Source organism: Trichomycterus rosablanca, chromosome 6 (assembly GCF_030014385.1).
Source record: "Trichomycterus rosablanca isolate fTriRos1 chromosome 6, fTriRos1.hap1, whole genome shotgun sequence".
NCBI classification, from domain to species: Eukaryota; Metazoa; Chordata; class Actinopteri; order Siluriformes; family Trichomycteridae; genus Trichomycterus; species Trichomycterus rosablanca.
Window position 1 is genome coordinate 2,545,691 of NC_085993.1, and position 20,423 is coordinate 2,566,113.

General features: G+C 41.8%; 1 protein-coding gene across 1 annotated transcript; it reads left to right on the top strand.

The window, feature by feature from the left end:
• The first annotated feature begins 496 nt into the window (after positions 1-496).
• On the top strand, positions 497-17,652 carry rpl5b (ribosomal protein L5b). Its single transcript, XM_062997251.1, has 8 exons — positions 497-585; positions 1,004-1,073; positions 1,158-1,273; positions 3,061-3,195; positions 12,156-12,358; positions 13,861-14,038; positions 14,184-14,272; positions 17,489-17,652. The coding sequence occupies exons 1-8, from the start codon at positions 583-585 to the stop codon at positions 17,583-17,585; spliced, it is 891 nt and encodes a 296-aa protein (XP_062853321.1). The 5' UTR covers positions 497-582; the 3' UTR covers positions 17,586-17,652.
• The last annotated feature ends 2,771 nt before the right edge of the window (positions 17,653-20,423 follow it).

Here is a 20,423-nt window from a genome sequence, read left to right on the forward strand (position 1 = left end):
CTGGTGATGAACTGGTAAGACGGTAAATGGATTGTAACCGTATACTGGTGATGAACTGGTAAGACGGTAAATGGATTGTAAGAGTATGTTGGTGGTAAGATAAATGATTATTATATTATTGTATTACAGTATGTTGGTGATGAACTGGTAAGACGGTAAGTGGATTGTAACCGTGTACTGGTGATGAACTGGTAAGACGGTAAGTGGATTGTAACCGTGTACTGGTGATGAACTGGTAAGACGGTGAGTGGATTGTAACCGTGTACTGGTGATGAACTGGTAAGACGGTAAGTGGATTGTAACCGTGTACTGGTGAGGAACTGGTAAGACAGTAACTGGATTGTAACTGCTGGTGATGAACTGGTAAGACGGTAACTGGACTGTAACAGTGTACTGGTGATGAACTGGTAATAGCTCCACTCCAGTACGCGGCGACTCTGCGCTGTTTGTTTCTGCGCCTCTCTGTGCGGAAGACATGTATCGCGCATGCGCACATTAGTCTTTCTTTTTCCAGTGCAGCGGACTTAAGGCCACTGCCGTTTGACTCCAGGCTCCGGCTTCGGAGACTAAAAAGTCTGCAAAATGGTCAGTAACGCCATCTAATAGCATCATCGCATGATTCTCCAAGCGTCGCTTGTCTGTCCGCCGTGTTGTGTCTGTGGATGATGTTAATAAACGTTGAGGATGGAGTTAGATTGCGGTTAGCATAGCTGCAGAGTGTCTGATCTAACGTGGCCCAACATGGCTGCTCACAGTCCGGCTGTGTGGCACTGTTTACTTACTCGACCTTCATGTATTTAATATGTGAAATGTATTTAAAACACTTAAAATAAGCTTATTATTATAAACCCCCTGTATGTTTATGTGAATGCAAGTTACGTGCTAAATGCTACGTGCTTCTAATGTTATTGCTATGGCTGATCTGGCTCAGTTTCCTCTCAGTGTTGTTTATGTTTATATTTGTTTACATGCCTGACTGACCTGTGGCATCACTGTTTTACAGGGATTCGTTAAAGTAGTGAAGAACAAGGCCTATTTCAAGAGGTACCAGGTGAAATTCAGGAGGAGGAGAGGTACTGACCCTGTATGGACTCGATCTAACCCCATACTGTTACTCTGCCATGTGTGTTAACCCTTCATGTTTTGTTTTTAATCAGAGGGAAAGACTGATTACTTTGCCCGCAAACGCCTGGTGCTCCAGGACAAGAACAAGTACAACACACCCAAGTACAGGATGATTGTCCGCTTCTCCAACAGGGACATCATCTGTCAGGTAAGAGACACTGTACATTAAAACGGTTTGAACTGACAACCTTCAGATTAGGGCTGAAACGATTGCTCGAGAAACTCCAGTGCATAGCTTCGTTCTCCTCGATCAGAGCGGGGATCGGCATTGGTGGAGAGGAAGCGTGACGCAATCGGGCAGTTGGCTGTTACGCGCTCGGCTGTTTACACTCCTCTAAAGACAGACAGACAGACAGACAGACAATTCGAGTATGCATACAGCTGATGGGAAATAAGTGTGGGTGCCCTTCAGTAGCTCATATTATGCTAATGATGGAAATAATAAGAAATAAATGACAGTAGGATGTTTAGTTTAGGTACAGTCGACTTAAAAGGTCTACATACATCTCTTACAATGCCAGGATTTGTAATTCGTTAAATTCTATCGGGAAAAAACAACATAATACGTGTTTTGCCAGTAAATGACGCACGTGTTACTATTGGCATTAAAACCCAAATATAATAAATACGCAATAAATTTGGCACAATAATGTGGTTTTATTGGCCTATTTGAATTATTGACCGTTATTGTCCATGCAGTGGCAGAATATTTGGTACCGATTTTACAGGGCTGTGCTAGTTTAACAGTTCAGATTCTAGTTCAGAAACTAGTTGCCAGAACCACCACCGGCACCAAGGTGTTCAGAGACTCGAAGGGAGGCGTGGACGCAGGTCTGTCCATCCCTCACAGGTACGCCACTGGTTCTTATCGCCGTTCTCTCCTGGAACTCGCCGAACTACAGTTCCATATTCTCCGCAGAAGGCTATGCTCTGTTAGCCCTAGAATATATCCAAACAAGCAACCATAGATTCCTTATTTTTACAGACTCAAAATCATGCCTAAAAGCCTTGGAACACCTTGACGCAGACCACCCCATTATTTCCGAAATACTGAGAAGAGATAAAGAATTACAAGAACGGGAATACAGTAATCCCTCCTCGATCGCGGGGGTTGCGTTCCAGAACCCCCCGCGGAAGGTGGTACTTAACCGCGTGCTCCGATTGTGTAGCTTCTCATCCATCCGCCAGTAGCGTCCCGTGTATGAAATCAACTGGGCAAACCAACTGAGGAAGCATGTACCAGAAATAAAAAGACTCCTTGTCCATAGAAATCCACAAACCAGCTAAAACTAATCGATCAATTCCTGGAGCTCGGTGCTGCTTGATGATGACTTTCTGAAACTGAGCAAATTGGAGTCGGTCCTTCGTTTGCACGGTTGATGTTTCAAGACGGGACTGAAAGCAGCTTTTTCTTTAAAGGAGTCCTCGAGAGTTTGCAGTCCGAGGAATGAACGTTTAGATGATTGTTTTACCAGTTTATTATTTTTGAATGGTGCTTTTTTTCATATACAGAAATGTACATGCGCACTCGAGATAGACAAAAGTATTGGGACACCCCTTGTAATTATTATTGTTTTTAATTCATGTGAATTGAAACATCACAGTGATTCTGAACTAGTTGCTGGTTTAAACCAACCAGATAGCCACGGCTGCTTTCAATGGCTCGGTGGGTAGCACTGTCATCTCGCAGCAAGAAGGTCCTGGGTTCGATTCCCAGGTTCTCCCCGTGTCTGCGTGGGTTTACTCCGGGAGCTCCTGTTTCCTCCAACAGTCCAAAAACGACTGTGTTTGACATTAAACTTGTGAAGTGATGAATCCTGTGTAAGCAGTAACTACCGTTCCTGTCATGAATGCAACCAGAGTGTGTAAAATAATGACCTCACATCCTGTTCCAGGTTCTGAATGTCTGTTAATGCGTCGACGTCTCTGTTGCAGATCGCCTACGCCAAGATCGAGGGAGACGTGATCGTGTGCGCCGCGTATTCTCATGAGCTTCCCAAGTACGGCATCACTGTGGGTCTGACGAACTACGCGGCAGCCTACTGCACCGGACTGCTCCTCGCCCGCAGGGTACGTACCGCTCGGCCGTAGAACGAACGCTGGTCCTGACGCCGGTGCACGTCCAACAGCGCTACCAGGAAGAATGTATCGGTGCTTAGTCGGATTCATTTCCAAGCCGTCGGGTCGCCGTACGGTTCACACGACACGACTGGATCTCTTGTAATCGGGAGCCTTTCGAGTCGGTGTGGCTTTCACACTACACGACTGATCGGCGATAGTGGGGGTCACGCACTACACCATCACCGGGAGTTTAATCGCAGGCGAGTCCGTCTGGTCTCTCGGACTACGTTCCGTCACAAAAACACACGCGAGAAGTGACGAGGGGTTTAGTGACACCACGTCCAAACATGCACGTCAACAAGTAGCGAGCGATCAAAGTTTGTGCGCTGATGTGCAGCGTAAAATCAAGGAGGAAAATAAATGAATCTGAGTGGATTTGGTAACGCGACCAGCATGGATCGTTCTATAGTGAGTTGGAGGTTAATAAATATATTTTTGCAATGCAGCGTGGGTGTTTTGTAGAGAACGATCAGGTCAGAAATACTGTAAAACTTGTGTGTGTGTGCTGATGTATTCTGATATAAACTATATTACTCCCCTGTACCACCTTTTTACACTCCAACTAGGGCTGAAAAATCTAGATTATTTTAATATTATCACTAGGGCTGCACACAAAACGAAAATTCACACCGTTCTCATTTTCCATGACGCATCTACCAGTGTGTTCAACAACCTAGTGCGCCGCCTCGCTGTACTACCTACATAGGCAGCTGCCACAGTAGAGAGGATCCTAATAAGTCAATGACTTATTAGGAAGGCAGGTTATTGGAACGCGCCCGATTCCATCGGGTTTCGCGTTTAGCATCTTGCCATTAAAACCAATGGAATGAGGTGGGACGGCGCTAACATGTCAACATAACATCTCGATTCGTGTACAGAAAACTGTTACATTTGCTGACAAGCCCAAACTTGCAAAGAAAAACACTCGTTAAAAATCAATAATTATTCATTTACGTTTGAGAGAAGAGATGCCGCAGTGTATTCTGGGATTGACTTCATCACTAAGGACGCTCTCGAGTCTCACTCGTTCTGCCTCAGCATTGTGCTTAGTAACTAAGGCATCTAAGTAACTAAGAAATCTGGGATTTGGAACAGGTGTATAGCTGCTCTTTTGTTTGTATAGTTTTTTTTTAAATAATGTTTACTACTTGAAGAGGTTTTGATTGTGAAATAAAATATTAAATGACCAATTTTGTCAATCCTGTTAATAATTCCCTCGTGTGATATTGAAGCTTTCTTAGTTTAATGCTCAGTTTCAACCCAGTACAAAGATGTAGCTGGTCATGATCTTTTGTATCCCCTGTAGGCACCATGCTTTTTCACAGATGAGCCCCTTATTTAGAGTAAGATACATGCATCATTAATATTATTAATAATGTGGTGAAAATTCCTGCATTTTTTTTAATATCGTAATATAATCGCAGGAAAAAAAAATATCGCAATGTCAGTTTTTTCCAATATCGTGCAGCCCTAATTATTACCGATTGTCGATTACGATTTAGATTTTTTTTGTTCTTGTATAATGCAATTGAAAAAAATATTCATTTCTTTTTTTTTTTTTTTCTTCTTTCTTTTGCATTTTAATTTAAAAGACTGCAGAAGTGAAAAAGAGTAACAGCACCAATGTTCCCTCTAATTTTTCATGTGTCTGAGCTAGGGCTGTCGCGGTGAAAGAATTTCCCCTTGCGATATTCAGCCTGTCTTAATATCGCGGTATGCGGTGATATCGCCATTTTTTTTGTTTTTTGAAAATTACTTAATTAATCTGCATTTTAGAGCTATATAAACAAGCTTTATTATTAGGCTATGATTCGGTATATTATTGCTTTATAATGACAAAGATGAGACGGCTTTAAGACCAATGAAATGCGTGTTTAATGTTAAATACAGAACAGAGCAGGGATGCGCGTCTTTTCTCTATTAAAAAAAGCTTTAAATTAAGCTTCTAGCTTAGGCTAGATATGCACTGTGAAACGAAAAAAAAAAGAGTTCAGGCTAAATATTCTAAATGCACATCTAATCAAAATATGGTAAAAAAAAAAATTTAATAAAGAATAAAGTCTGTAAGAGTTTAAACCTGCTTTATCATGCGCGCTAGAAGAACCAACACGTTTATCTGATGTGGTTTAGAGAGGATCTGAGTGGGGTAGTGATGTTCCCGACGTTACCGATGTTGCACTAATACACGTGTACTGATCCTGCATGCGACTTTACAGAGCAAAGCAAATCTAGCCTGGTTATCGCGCCACTATTAACTATCTATTTATTAGGTATAATTAACATAACAATATATACTACATTTTAAGTTATTATTCGTTTCAATACATTTTTATTCAACGAAAAAATTCATTTAAATCATTCTAGCAAGCCAGCAAGAGAATATTTGCAGGCTGCAATGCCATATTAACCGTCATTAAGTGTTTAAGTACGCCAAGGCTGTTTAAATATGGTCTAAATTACAAGTATTTTATTGAGTGTGAACTCAATTTGATCATTAATAAACTTGCCTATAATTCATGTTGCGATTGTTTACATTTTAAAACACAAAGCCTGAAACTCAGCAGCAACGGATGCGAACAGTTGGCAGGAAAATGTCGCTCCTAGCTCATTTTCACCAGGGGTCTTCAACCCGAGCGAGCGGCTGTCCGGGGGGCGTGGCACTACGAGATTATTATTATGAACCGGTGGCACACGTGGCAGGCATCCGCGATTGAGCCGTGGTCCACAAAGGGGAGGGGTGCGTGACGAAAGCCGTGCCATCCAGGGGAGGGGGGCGTGGTGGTACACGCGACCGAGTGCTGCTCCACCAAGGGGAGGGAGGCGCAAGTCGTGCTCGGCACACGAAGGGCGTCGCATGCCTAAAAAGGTTGAAAACCCCTGCCTTGGACCACTGTGAGCAACATCAGATGTGTGCACTGTGGTCACGCCAGCATCGCATCTATCCAAGTTACATGGTTTATTCAAAGAATGAAATTTCAGCATTTACATTTCTGTTGGAATACTTTTCATAAAAATTACAAAAATCTTGTTCATGTATAAATATTTAATTCTAAATATGGCAAAACGTGAACTGCCGACCAAACCAAGCCAACTATAAACTCCAATTTTGAAAACACACTGAATATTTTTATTATAAGGCACTGACGTCCAGTGTGTGAAGCTGAAACATAAAACCATCACACGTTCCATACATTAACACGTGTTGTTAGGGGAAACGGTTGAATATGGTGTGTTCATCTGTTACACCCAGGAGGGAGACTGCATATTACATCAAGGCTCCAAAACAAACGATCTATGGCTAACAGCATGTGTTAATGTATGGAACGTGTGATGGTTTTATGTTTCGGTACGGAACTGTTAGAGCGACGCACACACAGATGTATGCTGGTTGTCATAAAAATGTTTATACACACGTTAATGTACGCTACTGTTGTAGATGTAATAAATATAAAGTAAGCAAGTACAATGCTTTAATCGTCCATTCTGTTTATTGACACGATAGTCAAGAAAGTAAACAGAGTAAACAATATTCAACTGTTTCAACTAGAGATGCATGAGTACGGATACTAGTATCGGGCATTAGCCCGATACCGCGCTCATTAACTCGCACTCGCAAACGAGGCTCCGATACTAAACATCCGATACCTTGTGCCTAGTGCACGTTGCTGCGTTAACGCAGGGATTTTCAACCTGAGGGGCGCGAGTGCCTGACCGGGGGGGCGCGACATTGCGAGATTTTTTTACTTCTAAAACTAAAGCAATTCATTTTTCACCCACGGGAGACAGATTGAATTATTCTCACTGACCGCGACGCTCACACGCACGTTTAATGTTATTCAGTTCCGTTTGAAAAAAAACCCCCTTCAAAATAGAGCTAACAGCGAAGATAACCGGTTACAAAAGCAGCGACCGCTGTTACAGGACGTGTTTGTGTTCAATACTCTGTTCACAGTGTCGATACAAGTGATTCAGGAGTCGACTCATTTTAAGCTTCTTTTCTCAGTCATCTCTCCGTGTTTACTGTTATAATAAATGATGCGGTTGTAAATAAACACCAACTACTACAGAACATTCTGTGTGACTCGCTTACATTATAAAGCTCAGGCTTAATTATACTGGTTATTACCACAGAGCGGGAGCCGACTCAGAGTCGTTTACGATTTACCGAGGTGAACCACGAATGTACGTGCTGATAGAATCGGCTCAGATGGGATCGGACTGTATTATCCTTTTAAAGTAAATATTTCAATCAGCGGAATCGCAATTCTAAATAGGTATCGGTATCGGCGAGTACTAAAATACATGTACTTGTACTCGTACTCGGTTGGGAAAAAATGGTATTGATGCATCCCTAGTTTCAACCTTTTTAAGTCGTGGCCACGATCTCATTCCATTCCCACTCTAAGTCGCATTATTTTCTTTTTAGGGGATGTCCGTACAGAATGAATTGTTATGTGTTTATTTTATTTTCAATTCAGGTTGGATTTTTAGAGGGAACATTGAACAGCACCACCTTTAATTATCCTTTCAAGAGACTCGAACTTTTTAACGATAACGATATAACAATAATGAAAAGAAAATAGAAATCTTAATTAGCTATATCCTTTATAAGAATAGCTCACAAACAACTCTTACTTTAAATATTGTGCAGCAGAACCTCCTTACATTAGCAAAAGTGCAAAACTACAAAAAGTTCTTTACAGGTTTCTTAAAAGGAACACGAGTTGACTTGACGAGCCTGTGAAGTGAGTCTGTATCAGTATCTGGGCTGGGCGGGGCGGGGCGGCATCAAGTAATCGCTCTGCTCTGATTTTGTCCTCTTGTGACTCTGGGGGTGGATGTAGGTCTTAAGACCTGCTTCTAACACTATAGACTACAATTCCCATGCTCCCACGGACTGTCACGTGACTAGCACATGTCCCCGGTCAGCCAATCCTGATCGCGCTCACCGGCTCCGGAGTTTTGATTCAGTTCGGCTGTGTTTGATTCAGTGGATCCTAATTAAACTCTTCTGTTCGCGTTTTGGACTCTACCTGATTTTGGACACTGTTTTCGCCCTTTTGATATTAAACTTTCCCTGATTTATATTCCGCGAGCGTCTGCTCAGTTTCTGACCAGTCGGCGAGCGAAAATCAGGGCAAAAGGTCGTGTAGTGTGAACCAGGCATTAGATAAGTGGCAGAAGAAAAAGAATCTGGATATTTGTGTTTAGTCTTTTGCTCTTTTTTTTTTTGTTTGTTTCCTTTTGGCTGCTCCTGTCTTTAGGGGTCCTCCCTATTTTATTTATTTTTTTCATGTTTTATCCAATTAACTGATTAGATTTTTCACTTTTACTGCTACTGTCGTCCACTCCTGATCGAGGTTGGGTGTAACTCACTCCCCACCCCTTTCCTTATGTTTCTTAAAAGCTTCTACCAATATATTCGAGTTCAACACGTGTCAACCAAGGAGTCAATACGGCTCAAACCAGATTATTTAAGGGATCTTTGTCACTTTTTGAGTTATTACTGTCAGGCAGACGGTATAGGACTATCAGGACAAGGACAAACCGGCTCAAAAATAGCTTTTACCCCACCGCAGTTCCAATCTTAAATATTTCTATATAAGGTGAGTTTAAACAGACGGGACTGTGCAGTTTTACTAACAATGGGACTGTTTTGGACAATGTTTACAAACTGTGCAAATTTCGGACAATGTTTACAAAGGTAATGGGCAATTTTTGGGCAATTTTACAATGTTTACAAAGGTAATGGGCAATTTTTGGGCAATTTTACAATGTTTACAAAGGTAATGGGCAATTTTTGGGCAATTTTACAATGTTTACAAAGGGTAATGTGCAATTTTCCACCAGCTTGTTACTGACAAAGTCTATTTTTGTGTGTTAATGTTATTGTGTTATTGTCATTATTGTTATTGTAAATTCTGTTGATTTTGTAAATGCAAATTTTGGTATTTTGTAAATTCTAGTTTTTCTTTAAATTTATTGCTTATAACTAGAGATGGGACGATCGATCGGCTACGAATCGGTATCGGCCGATTTTTAATCAAAATATGCTATCGGCGATATTTCCTAAAAGTAGCCGATCCGATCGTGTGATATATAAAGACCATGTTAAGTTAACAGCTCAGTGGATCGATCCAGACTTTGAGCTACGAAGCGCCAACCATCACATCACCATTCATCAACCATCGTACAGAAACCATCGTGAAAGCTCTTACGATGTAATTTTGCTGATTGTAATATTTACTTTAAAAAGATAATTCAACCCGGTCACATCTGAGTCGATTCTATCAGCACGTTATATAAACTCCTGGTTCACTTTGGTAAATCGTAAGCGGTTCTTGCTTTTGATGTAAATGAGAACAGAAAACGTTACAGAGCCAATCAGAGGCAAAAGTTTATTCATTACCAAATTCGTTAGTTCAGGATCATCTGCTGAACTTTTAGAAAACTTTCAGCTCCTTAGACACGTGCGCTGCTCCGGTTTGTCTTTACTGTGAGGCTCTTTTTAAGTTTATTTACTGCTATAACCCCCCCCCGATCGGAATCGGCTATCGGCCGATGTCCCTGAAAGGAGATCGGAATCGGTGCCAAAAACCCAGATCGGTCCATCTCTACTTATAACTAGGGCTGTCAAACGATTAAATTTTTTAATCGCGATTAATCTCAGAATTTTATATAGTTAATCGCGATTAATCGCATTAAAAAAAAAATCTGTGTAAATGTTATAGAAAACAAGGATTTTAAGTGAAATGTTACCATTAAAATGGTGAACACATTTGATGCTAAATGTACTTATGTTAAAAACTGCTGGGACAAGAGAAAACTGTAAGGGAGTTTATTCACTCACATACTAGGCAGTAATACTATCCAGCAGAGACCCTCGACTTCATATATGTGTCAGATTGTAGGTTAAAGTTTCTCCATCAGCAAACATTGTAGATCAGCGGTGCTTCAGGCGGGATAAGGCGTAGTTATTGTAACAGACTTTTCTGTGGTTGTATCGTGACGATGGTTTGATGGATGTTTCTACACAAAGTGAGTGCGTTTTGACCCTTTGGGGCTTCCATAGTTCATGGAATAGCGTGCTTGTCTAACGCGATGACTCCCGACAACTTGTGAATATAGCGTGTATTTATTTCTTTATTAAGCGAGTGCATCACTACGACGCTCGGTTACATTATGTTAACAAACCGCAAATGAAACAAACGGTGGCAAGTCCGACGTTAAAACGTTGGTTCTACCAGTCAGACGCGCTCGCCCCACACTTAGAGAAACGCCGTCTTAATGAGAGATGCCGTGCACGGTCAAGTCTCAACATGAACTACGGAAGACTCGCAGAGCCAAATAGAATTTGCATTAACGGTAGGGATGTCCCGATCCGATCTCACAGATCGGGATCGGGGCCGATCAAGGCATTTTAAACTGATCGGAAATCGATCATAACCCGATCTTTTGTTTTACGTCAGCATGTCCGCTGTGTGGAAATACTTTAAATTGGAAAGTGAAACGAGTCCAGCAGTGAAGTGTGACGTCTGCAGTGCGAGCGCTTCACGAGGCGGTGGGAGCAGAGCTGCGTTCATTACTGTAGAATTTTACTGTTTATATGGTGTGTGAGTCGAGGATCACTCCGGTTTACAAAACAATAACTTTTAATCCCAGTATGAAAACTTCAGGACCAGAACGTACAGCTTTTACCAGTTTACGTGTTACAAGACTGAACGACATCTCAGTATCAAGCTCTCTGATTGGCTTAGTTATGTAACCGAGCGTCGTAGTGATGCACTCGCTTAATAAAGAAATAAATACACGGTATATTCACAAACTGTCGGGAGCAAAACACTTTATTAACTTCTTCTGTTCCGAATAGCGGACAGCCAGAGCCGAGCACGCTATCCCATGCACTATGGAAGCCCCAAAGGGTCAAAACACACTCACTTTGCGTAGACCCGTCCATCAAACCATTGTCACAATACAAGCACTTTAAGAACTGGTTTTCCTTCATAACAAAAGAGTGACTTTCCATTTTATTTTGGTATTCAGGTTTGACTGTAATGCTGTTAAGTAACTTATTTGTTTTTTTTATATTCAAGTTAAGCTGCTACACCACTTGTGAGTGGAGATTTTTGTTCATTTTTAGTGTATCACTGCATTAAACAGAATTATGTTCTTTGAATATAAAGTTCAAAGTGAAACTGTAATGATCTCACTTCATTTTTACTACAATGCTGCACTAGGTTTGTTTACTTTTATTTTGTAAAAGAACATTAAGCAATAGCTTGGATGCAGGCAATTCTTTTCCTACAGCACTGCAGAGCTATTCAGTTGTTAAACATGTACATTAGATTAATTAGAATAACTGTAATGTACTTGAAGTGTGCACTGTGTGAACACTATTATCTAGTTCTTATCTAGACAATATCTAGAAAATACAAGTATCTGTTTGAGAATCGGTATCGGATCGGGATCAAAATTAAAGATCGGGATCGGGAACAAAAAAACGTGATCGGGACATCCCTAATTAACGGCACTTTTTTTAAATCGCGTTAACTTCGACAGCCCTACTTATAACACTAGAGAGTATTGCACCTTAATTTCGTTATACCTGGTATAATGACAAATACGTCGGAAGGTGACGATGTAGAAAAGTGCTGGAGTTTGTATTTGAAATTCTTCATAAATAGAGTTTTAAAAAAAAGTGCTAAAACTTTTGGAAGGTCCCTAGTATTTAGACTCAAAGGGTTAGGAAAATAAAATACTGCTTTGACGTAAGTTTTAAAGCTACATCAACTCAGTTGGTTGTCCACTGCAAGTACAGGCTTATAATTCCAAGCCAATGTAATTTCGAGAGGGTTAGTTGAAAGGTTTTATATAGAAAAAAATTCTTACAATGTTGTTTTTTCTTACAGCTGCTGAACAAATTCGGGCTGGACAAGGTCTACGAGGGCCAGGTCGAGATCACCGGAGACGAGTTCAACGTGGAGAGCCTCGACGGTCAGCCCAGCGCCTTCACCTGCTACCTGGACGCCGGCCTGGCCAGAACCACCACCGGCAACAAGGTGTTCGGAGCCTTGAAGGGAGCCGTGGACGGAGGTCTGTCCATCCCTCACAGGTACACAGGTTCTTATCGCTGTTCTCTCCTGGAGCTCGGTGCTGCTTGATGATGACTTTCTGAAACTGAGCAAATTGGAGTCGGTCCTTCGTTTGCACGGTTGATGTTTCAAGACGGGACTGAAAGCAGGTTTTTTGTTGTTGTTGTTGAGGAGTCCTCGAGAGTTTAGTCTGATGAATGAACATTTAGCTGATTGTTTAATCAGGTTATTATTTTTGAATGATGTTCTACACTCACTGTCCATTTTATCAGCTCCACTTACCATATAGAAGCACTTTGTAGTTCTACAATGACTGACTGTAGTCCAGTTCTTCAATAGTCAGGACCACCGCAGAGCAGGTATTATTTAGGTGGTGGATGATTCTCAGCACTGCAGTGACACTGACATGGTGGTGGTGTGTTAGTGTGTGTTGTGCTGGTGTGAGTGGATCAGACACAGCAGCGCTGCTGGAGTTTTTATACACCACACCGTCACTGCTGGACTGAGAATAGTCCACCAACCAAAAAGCGCCCCGTGGGCAGCGTCCTGTGCCCACCGATGAAGGTCTAGAAGATGACCGACTCAAACAGCAGCAATAGATGAGCGATCGTCTCTGACTTTACATCTACAAGGTGGACCGACTAGGTAGGAGTGTCTAATAGAGTGGACAGTGAGTGGACACGGTGTTTAAAAACTCCAGCAGCACTGCTGTGTCTGATCCACTCATACAAGCACAACACACACTAACACACCACCACCATGTCAGTGTCACTGCAGTGCTGAGAATCATCCACCACCTAAATAATACCTGCTCTGTGGTGGTCCTGACCATTGAAGAACAGCATGAAAGGGGGGTAACAAAGCATGTAGAGAAACAGATGGACTACAGTCAGTAATTGTAGAACTACAAAGTGCTTCTATATGGTAAGTGGAGCTGATAAAATAGACAGTGAGTGTAGAAACAAGGAGGTGGTTTTAATGTTCTGGCTGATCGGTGTAATTAATGTGTTTCAGCCACAGTAATTGCTAACAGGTGCAAAGAATCAATTATCAATTATTATAAGTAAATATGTTTTGAGCTTTGCAGCAACAGTTTAGGGTTGAACCTGGCTGAATTGCCTCGTCGTCTCACGGTGAGAAGGTCCTAGGTTCGATTCCCAGGTGCAGAGGTCCAGGTCCTTTCTGTGTGGAGTTTGCATGTTCTCCCCCAAGTCTGTGTGGGTTTCATCCGGAAGCTCCAAAGACGTGCAAGTGAGGTGAACTGGAGATGCAAAATTGTCCACGACTGTGTTTGAGATTAAACTTGTAAACCAGTAACCACCGTTCCTGTCATGAACGTAACCAGTGTGTCGAATATGACGTTAAAATTCTAATAATAAATAAATAAATCGTAGTGTTTGTTTTTAAATGACATATCCGACAAGCTTGTGGTCAGGTGTCCAAATACTTTTGGCCATATGGTGTGCTTTTGATTTGCATATTTTGACGTAATCCTACACTTCACTTCTTCTTCCTCTTTTAGCACCAAACGTTTCCCGGGCTACGACCCCGAGAGCAAAGAGTTCAACGCCGAGGTCCACCGCAAGCACATCTTCGGCCTGAACGTGGCGGAGTACATGAGGATCCTGATGGACGACGACGAGGAGGCCTACAAGAAACAGTTCTCTCGCTTCATCAAGAACGGCGTCACCCCCGACAGTGTAAAGCCTTTTTTTCTTCTTTCTTTTTAACCAAACACCCTGAACTTTAGATCCTCACAGACGCCGTCGCTCGTCTTTTTAACAGGGATTCATTCCAGATGTTTAGCACCTGAGCACATGGTAATATACTATTCTGCTCCTTCAGGTGGAGGAAATGTACAAGAAGGCGCACGCGACCATCCGTGAGAACCCCATACACGAAAAGAAGCCCAAGAAGGTCGTCAAGAAGAAGAGGTATGTACAGATCCATGTGGGTAATGCTCCAGACCAAGGGCCCTGATCACAGTGGATCGAAAATAAATGGCAAGCTGCATGGGAATCCCAGAGCTGAAATAAACGGCATGAAATATGCCCTCTCAAACACTCGTACCACGATTACAGCTCAAAACTGAGCAGATCAAACTACTATATCCTAGAAATGCGCCGATGTCGATATTTTAAGTCGACGCATCGTTTATAAAACTGTTTATAAATGATCCTTCTTCATTTCTACAACGTTTCCGTTCATATAAGCGTTCATATGATTCCCTCAGCACTACTCGCTGTGTGCGTGCAGGACCTCAGTCGTATCTGGTCCGGTCACTGGTCGGCGGCATTAAGCGCAGTCGTCTGCAGCAGTCAGAGGACGATTGTAGAGCTTTCAAATAACAGCTCAAGGTTTTCCACGACCCAAATCATCCAAAGTTTGGTGATACTTAAAACTGGCACGAAACTAAAAGCTGGTTTGTTCACTGTGCAGAGCTTTGATGGTACCACAGCAGCACCGGCGCCATTCGCGTTCAGTTAGAAGCGCAAGAAGCGTCTCGTGTGAATGCGCCCGAACACTCGCCTCTGTGTTTACAATCACATAAGTGTTGAGAAAATGTGGAGGTTAGAATCTGGGCTCATTCTGTCGTTACTGTACGTGGGACTTAATGAGACGTGCCCACCTCTCACTATTTTATTCCTGCTAGAAGTTGAAGCACGTGCTGCGCTCTGTTTAATATGGAGCGCTTGAGAATGTGATCATATGGACATATTAGGCCGTACAGTTTGTTGTTAAAATAAAAGGAGCTTAAATGAGATTCTGAATTACATGATTAGCATAATCAATAGAAAAATAGTCGTTAGTGGCAGCCCTACATGCCACTCTCCACTGACTGTTAAACACATACTAACAGAATGACCCAAATATGCGCCAACCTGACGCCAAGAACTATAAAAGGAGCCTTTGGACATGTCCAGAAAGTTCTCAAATTCCCTAACCAAACAGGACTGGAAACACATTTGATGATCCACAACGTAGACTTTTTTGTTTTTTTGTTTTGTTTTGTTTTTCGTGAGAAGTCGTGCCGCACTGAATGCTGGGATTAATTTCAGCGCTGAGGAGGCGTCGGACGCTCCCTCGTTATTCAGTCAGATCATCACTCGGAATTAAGGCGCCTCAGTAGGAGCATTTTAAAGGCTAAGCACCACCTAATGGACCTCTCTAAATATTTCACATTATTTTAGCTAGTTAAAAACCATACACGTGAATAAAATGTAAATAACTTGTTTAATTCACTCAAAAATCGACGATTTCAAGTAAATTGACGGAAAAACCCGAGGTCGCTCCGGAAATTCCAGGAAGTTGCAGCGTGACGTCACTGGTGGACAACAGTGTACTACTACACCGTTATGACTGACTTGGACAGCGAATTTTCCAGTGCTGGTTTTTCAGATTCCGAAGCTATTTCTGAATTTAATGAAGAGGATGAATCTGCATTGACAGTGGGGGTGCCTGTATAACGTTTTTTCTTTCTTTCTTTCTTTCTTTCTTTCTGAGTGTCAGGCTTTGTGTTTTAAAATGGAAACAATGGCAACAGTAATTATAGGCAAGTTTATTAATGGTTCACACTCAATAAAATAATTGTAATATAGACTATATTTAAACAGCCTCGGCGTTCTAAAACACTTAATGACGGTTAATATGGCATTGCAGCCTGCAGACACTCTCTTGCTGGAATGATTGAAATGTATTTTTTCGTTGAATAAAAATGTATTGAAACGAATAATAACTTAAAATGTAGTACATATTGTTATGTTAATTATACCTACTAAATAGATGGGTAATATTGGCGCGATAACCAGGCTAGATTTGCTCTGCTCTGTAAAGTATGCATGCAGGATCAGTACACGTGTGTATTAGTGCACCGAGCACCATCAGAGAGAGATTTAGTGCTGAGGGGAACATCGCTACCCCTCTCAGATCCTCTCTGAAACCACATCAGGTGAATGTGTTGGTTTAGCGCGCATGATAACGCAGGTTTAAGGTCTTTCAGCCTTTATTCTATTTTTATTTATACCATATTTTGATCAGATTAGTGCATTTAAAATATTTAGCCTAAACACTTTTTTTTCGTTTTACAGTGTATATCTAGCCTAGGATAGAAGCTAAATTTAAACCTTTTTAATAGAGAAAACACGCGCATTCTTATAGCGCATCCCTGCTCTGTTCAGTATTTACCAATAAACACGCATTTGATTTGTCCTAAAGCTGTCTCATCTATATATCTATCTAGATATATAATATTTATATATTTGGCGATAATATCAAATCGGTGTTGGTGTTGAATTGAATTATTGCAGCCAAACACAGCGCACCTTTTAATCATTTTGCATCGCCTTCCATTCAACTTCTTGAGTTGTTGTCCACCATCTACGTCACACGTGCGACGCCTGTGACAGAATCCGAAGACCGCGAGCGACGCAAAACATCATAATTTTAAGCCGTATTCCTTGAATTTGTAAAAAAAAAAATGTTTTCTAACTATCAATAATCACAAGTTAGGAACTCAACTTTCGATGCATGTATGTGTTTAAAATTTCAATATTAGCTGGTGCTTAGCCTTTAAGGGATCGAAGAATTTAGACACGCCCTCTTCTCGGGAGTGTAGGATGGTGTAAAATGCGCCTATATAGAGAGATCTCTGTATCTTCACACTGAAGCGCTGCACCATGTATGATGTGTGTATTTGTATTGATAGATAATCGATGTGAATCAAGCAGATCTAAAACTAAATCCAACCGGTCTGGTGGGCGCCCCCTACCTGGCACTATTGGCAGTGCAGACAGTGCAGCCGACAAGATCAGTCACTAGTCTTCTGTGTGGGAAAAGATGGGACTAAAAAAGGAGGGTGGGGTCTTCGATGCCGCCTAAGGACCCTGGTTAGTAGCCCGAGGCGCCTGTACTGAAGTCTAGGAACGTGGAGATCGGCACGTGAGCCGAGCCGATCCTTCGAAGTACCGTGCATGTTAGGCAAATATACAATCGGATGCGATCGTGGTCCCAAGCAGCGGAAGACTAACTGAACTGGGTACAATAAATTGGGAGATAATGCAGAAATAACGCAGTAAACTAAGATTAATTAATTCATCTTCATTTGTGGCTTTTCTTACTTTTATTTGCTTTTTTTCTTTTTTTTTTACCAGGTGGAACCGTGCCAAGCTCACAATCGGTCAGAGGAAAGACCGTGTCGCACAGAAGAAGGCCAGTTTCCTTCGTGCTCAGGTTACAGAGGAGGACTAGATCACATCCCCTCCCGGATTTTTCAGAAATTTGTTCTAATAAAATCTATTGAAAAAAAACCCAAAAACACTGTTATTGTGATTTCTTTTTGCTTTTGAAAAGCCAGAAATTCTCTTCACTGTATTTGAAGGTGGTTAAGGTACTGGAGCGGTAATCAGAAGGTCACCGGTTCAAGCGTCAAAGTGTAAATGGGCACAGGAGGGTAACACAGGGCACCAACAAGTTCCTAGAAAGAGGTTGTAGAGTAACCGCTGCTCCAGATAACAATCAAGCAGTTATGGGAAAATAATTATTATAAAATAAAATGAAACCCTTATTTTCTTAGACATTTACTTTACTGTCTTGGTTGATGGTTCAAAATCAACCATGTTATCAGCTCCACTTACCATCAGCTCCACTTAGAAGCACTATGTAGTTCTACAATTACTGACTGTAGTCCATCTGTTTCTCTGCATACTTTGTTACCCCCCTTTCATGCTGTTCTTTAATGGTCAGGACCACCACAGAGCAGGTATTATTTAGGTGCTGGTATGAGTGGATTTAAACACAGTGTCCACTCACTGTCCACTCTATTAGACACTCCTACCTAGTCGGTCCACCTTGTAGATGTAAAGTCAGAGACGATCGCTCATCTATTGCTGCTGTTTGAGTCGCTCATCTTCTAGAGCTTCATCAGTGGTCACAGGACGCTGTTGGCTGGATATTTTTGGTTGGTGGACTATTCTGAGTCCAGCAGTGACACCGAGGTGTTTAAAAGCTCCAGCAGCGCTGCTGTGTCTGATTCACTCATACCAGCACAACACCCACTAACACACCAGCACCATGTCAGTGTCACAGCAGTGCTGAGAATGATCCACCACCTAAATAATACCTGCTCTGTGGTGGTCCTGACCATTGAAGAACAGCATGAAAGGGGGTAACAAAGCATGTAGAGAAACAGATGGACTACAGTCAGTAATTGTAGAACTACAAAGTGCTTCTCTATGGTAAGTGGAGCTGATAACATGGACAGTGAGTGTAGAAACAAGGAGGTGGTTTTAATGTTATGGCTGATCGGTGTATATTGCTTATGGATTATTCTAATTTTGCAGTAACACTGGACTTAATTATTTGGACACACTGAAGTCAGCAGCTGTAGTCAAACAATCACAACAAAAATTATGATGAAATGACGAGGCCAAACCATAACAGACGTACAGGTATGAGGTTTTATCATCATTGCAAAATCCTTCAAATCCCAAATGACACATGTACAGTATACATGTATGTAAATGTTTACCTTAAACTGAACACATTTAAAACTCTTGATGCTTTGGCAGTGGCACAGGCTATAAAACTATTAAAGTTAAACCAGTAAGATGTGTGTGGTTCGTTCTATAGTGTTAATTTTATCTCTTTATACAATAAAGCACCAATCCTGAACGCTCACAAACACGTGTGTAGCAAACTAATGATGAATTATTCCTGTTTGTGGTTCTCAGTGTCGAGTCAAACACACTTCTAGCAGCATTTCCTTTCACAGCAACAGTAAATCAGACTCGACATGAGAAATCACATCTTGGGTGCCCACAGCTGTTCAAAACTCAACAATGATGGTACTCATCTCGGCCGGTCAGCTGTTGCTGCGTTAAGGCCACTTGCTTAAACGACTCGAGTGTCGCAGTTCGCGTTACGAGGAAACATCCATGGTGGTGTGGTGTGAACATGCAGACCAGGAACTCCTTCAGGAACCGGGCGCGCCGAAGAAGTACAAACCCTGTGTACAGGAAACAAGCTTTCAAGCACCTTTGTGTTATTAAATACAGTATAATATAATATAAATACACTAATCAGCCATAACATAGAAGCACTTTGTAGTTCTACAATTACTGACTGTAGTCCATCTGTTTCTCTACATACTTTTTTTGCCTGATTTCACCCTGTCCTTCAATGGTCAGGACCCCCACAGAGCAGGTATTATTTAGGTGGTGGATGATTCTCAGCACTGCAGTGACACTGACATGGTGGTGGTGTGTTAGTGTGTGTTGTGCTGGTATGAGTGTATCAGACACAGCAGCGCTGCTGGAGTTTTTAAACACCTCACTGTCACTGCCGGACTGAGAATAGTCCACCAACCAAAAAATATCCAGGCGACAGCGCCCCGTGGGCAGCGTCCTGTGACCACCGATGAAGGTCTAGAAGATGAGCGACTCAAACAGCAGCAATAGATGAGCGATCGTCTCTGACTTTACATCTACAAGGTGGACCGACTAGGTAGGAGTGTCTAATAGAGTGGACAGTGAGTGGACATGGTGTTTAAAAACTGATCCACTCATACCAGCACCATGTCAGTGTCACTGCAGTGCTGAGAATGATCCACCACCTAAATAATACCTGCTCTGTGGTGGTCCTGTGGGGGTCCTGACCATTGAAGAACAGCATGAAAGGGGGGTAACAAAGTATGCAGAGAAACAGATGGACTACAGTCAGTAATTGTAGAACTACAAAGTGCTTCTATATAGTAAGTGGAGCTGATAAAATGGACAGTGTGTGTTTTAATGTTATGGCTGATCAGTGTATATGTTTAACACTTCATTTTGCTTTTTTGTTCATTTCCTAAGTCAAAATATGATGTAAATTTGAAGTGATGTAATTATGAACTGGACGTACATTAAAGTGTTTGAACATTTGTTTCCCTGTATATGAGCTATAAGAAGATCAGGATTGGTCAGATTTTGTCTGACTGATGGGAAGAGGAAGCGTGTCGTTCCCACCCTGACAGCAGGACCAATCACGTTCTTCTGAAACTGTCATTATTTGATTTGAACTACCTAAGAGTCTTATACAACAGAATGATCT

Coding starts and splice junctions, on each gene's coding strand:
- rpl5b (XM_062997251.1), top strand. Junction 14,039..14,183: donor ACGGCGTCACCCCCGACAGT/GTAAAGCCTTTT, acceptor CTGCTCCTTCAG/GTGGAGGAAATGTACAAGAA. Junction 14,273..17,488: donor AAGGTCGTCAAGAAGAAGAG/GTATGTACAGAT, acceptor TTTTTTTACCAG/GTGGAACCGTGCCAAGCTCA.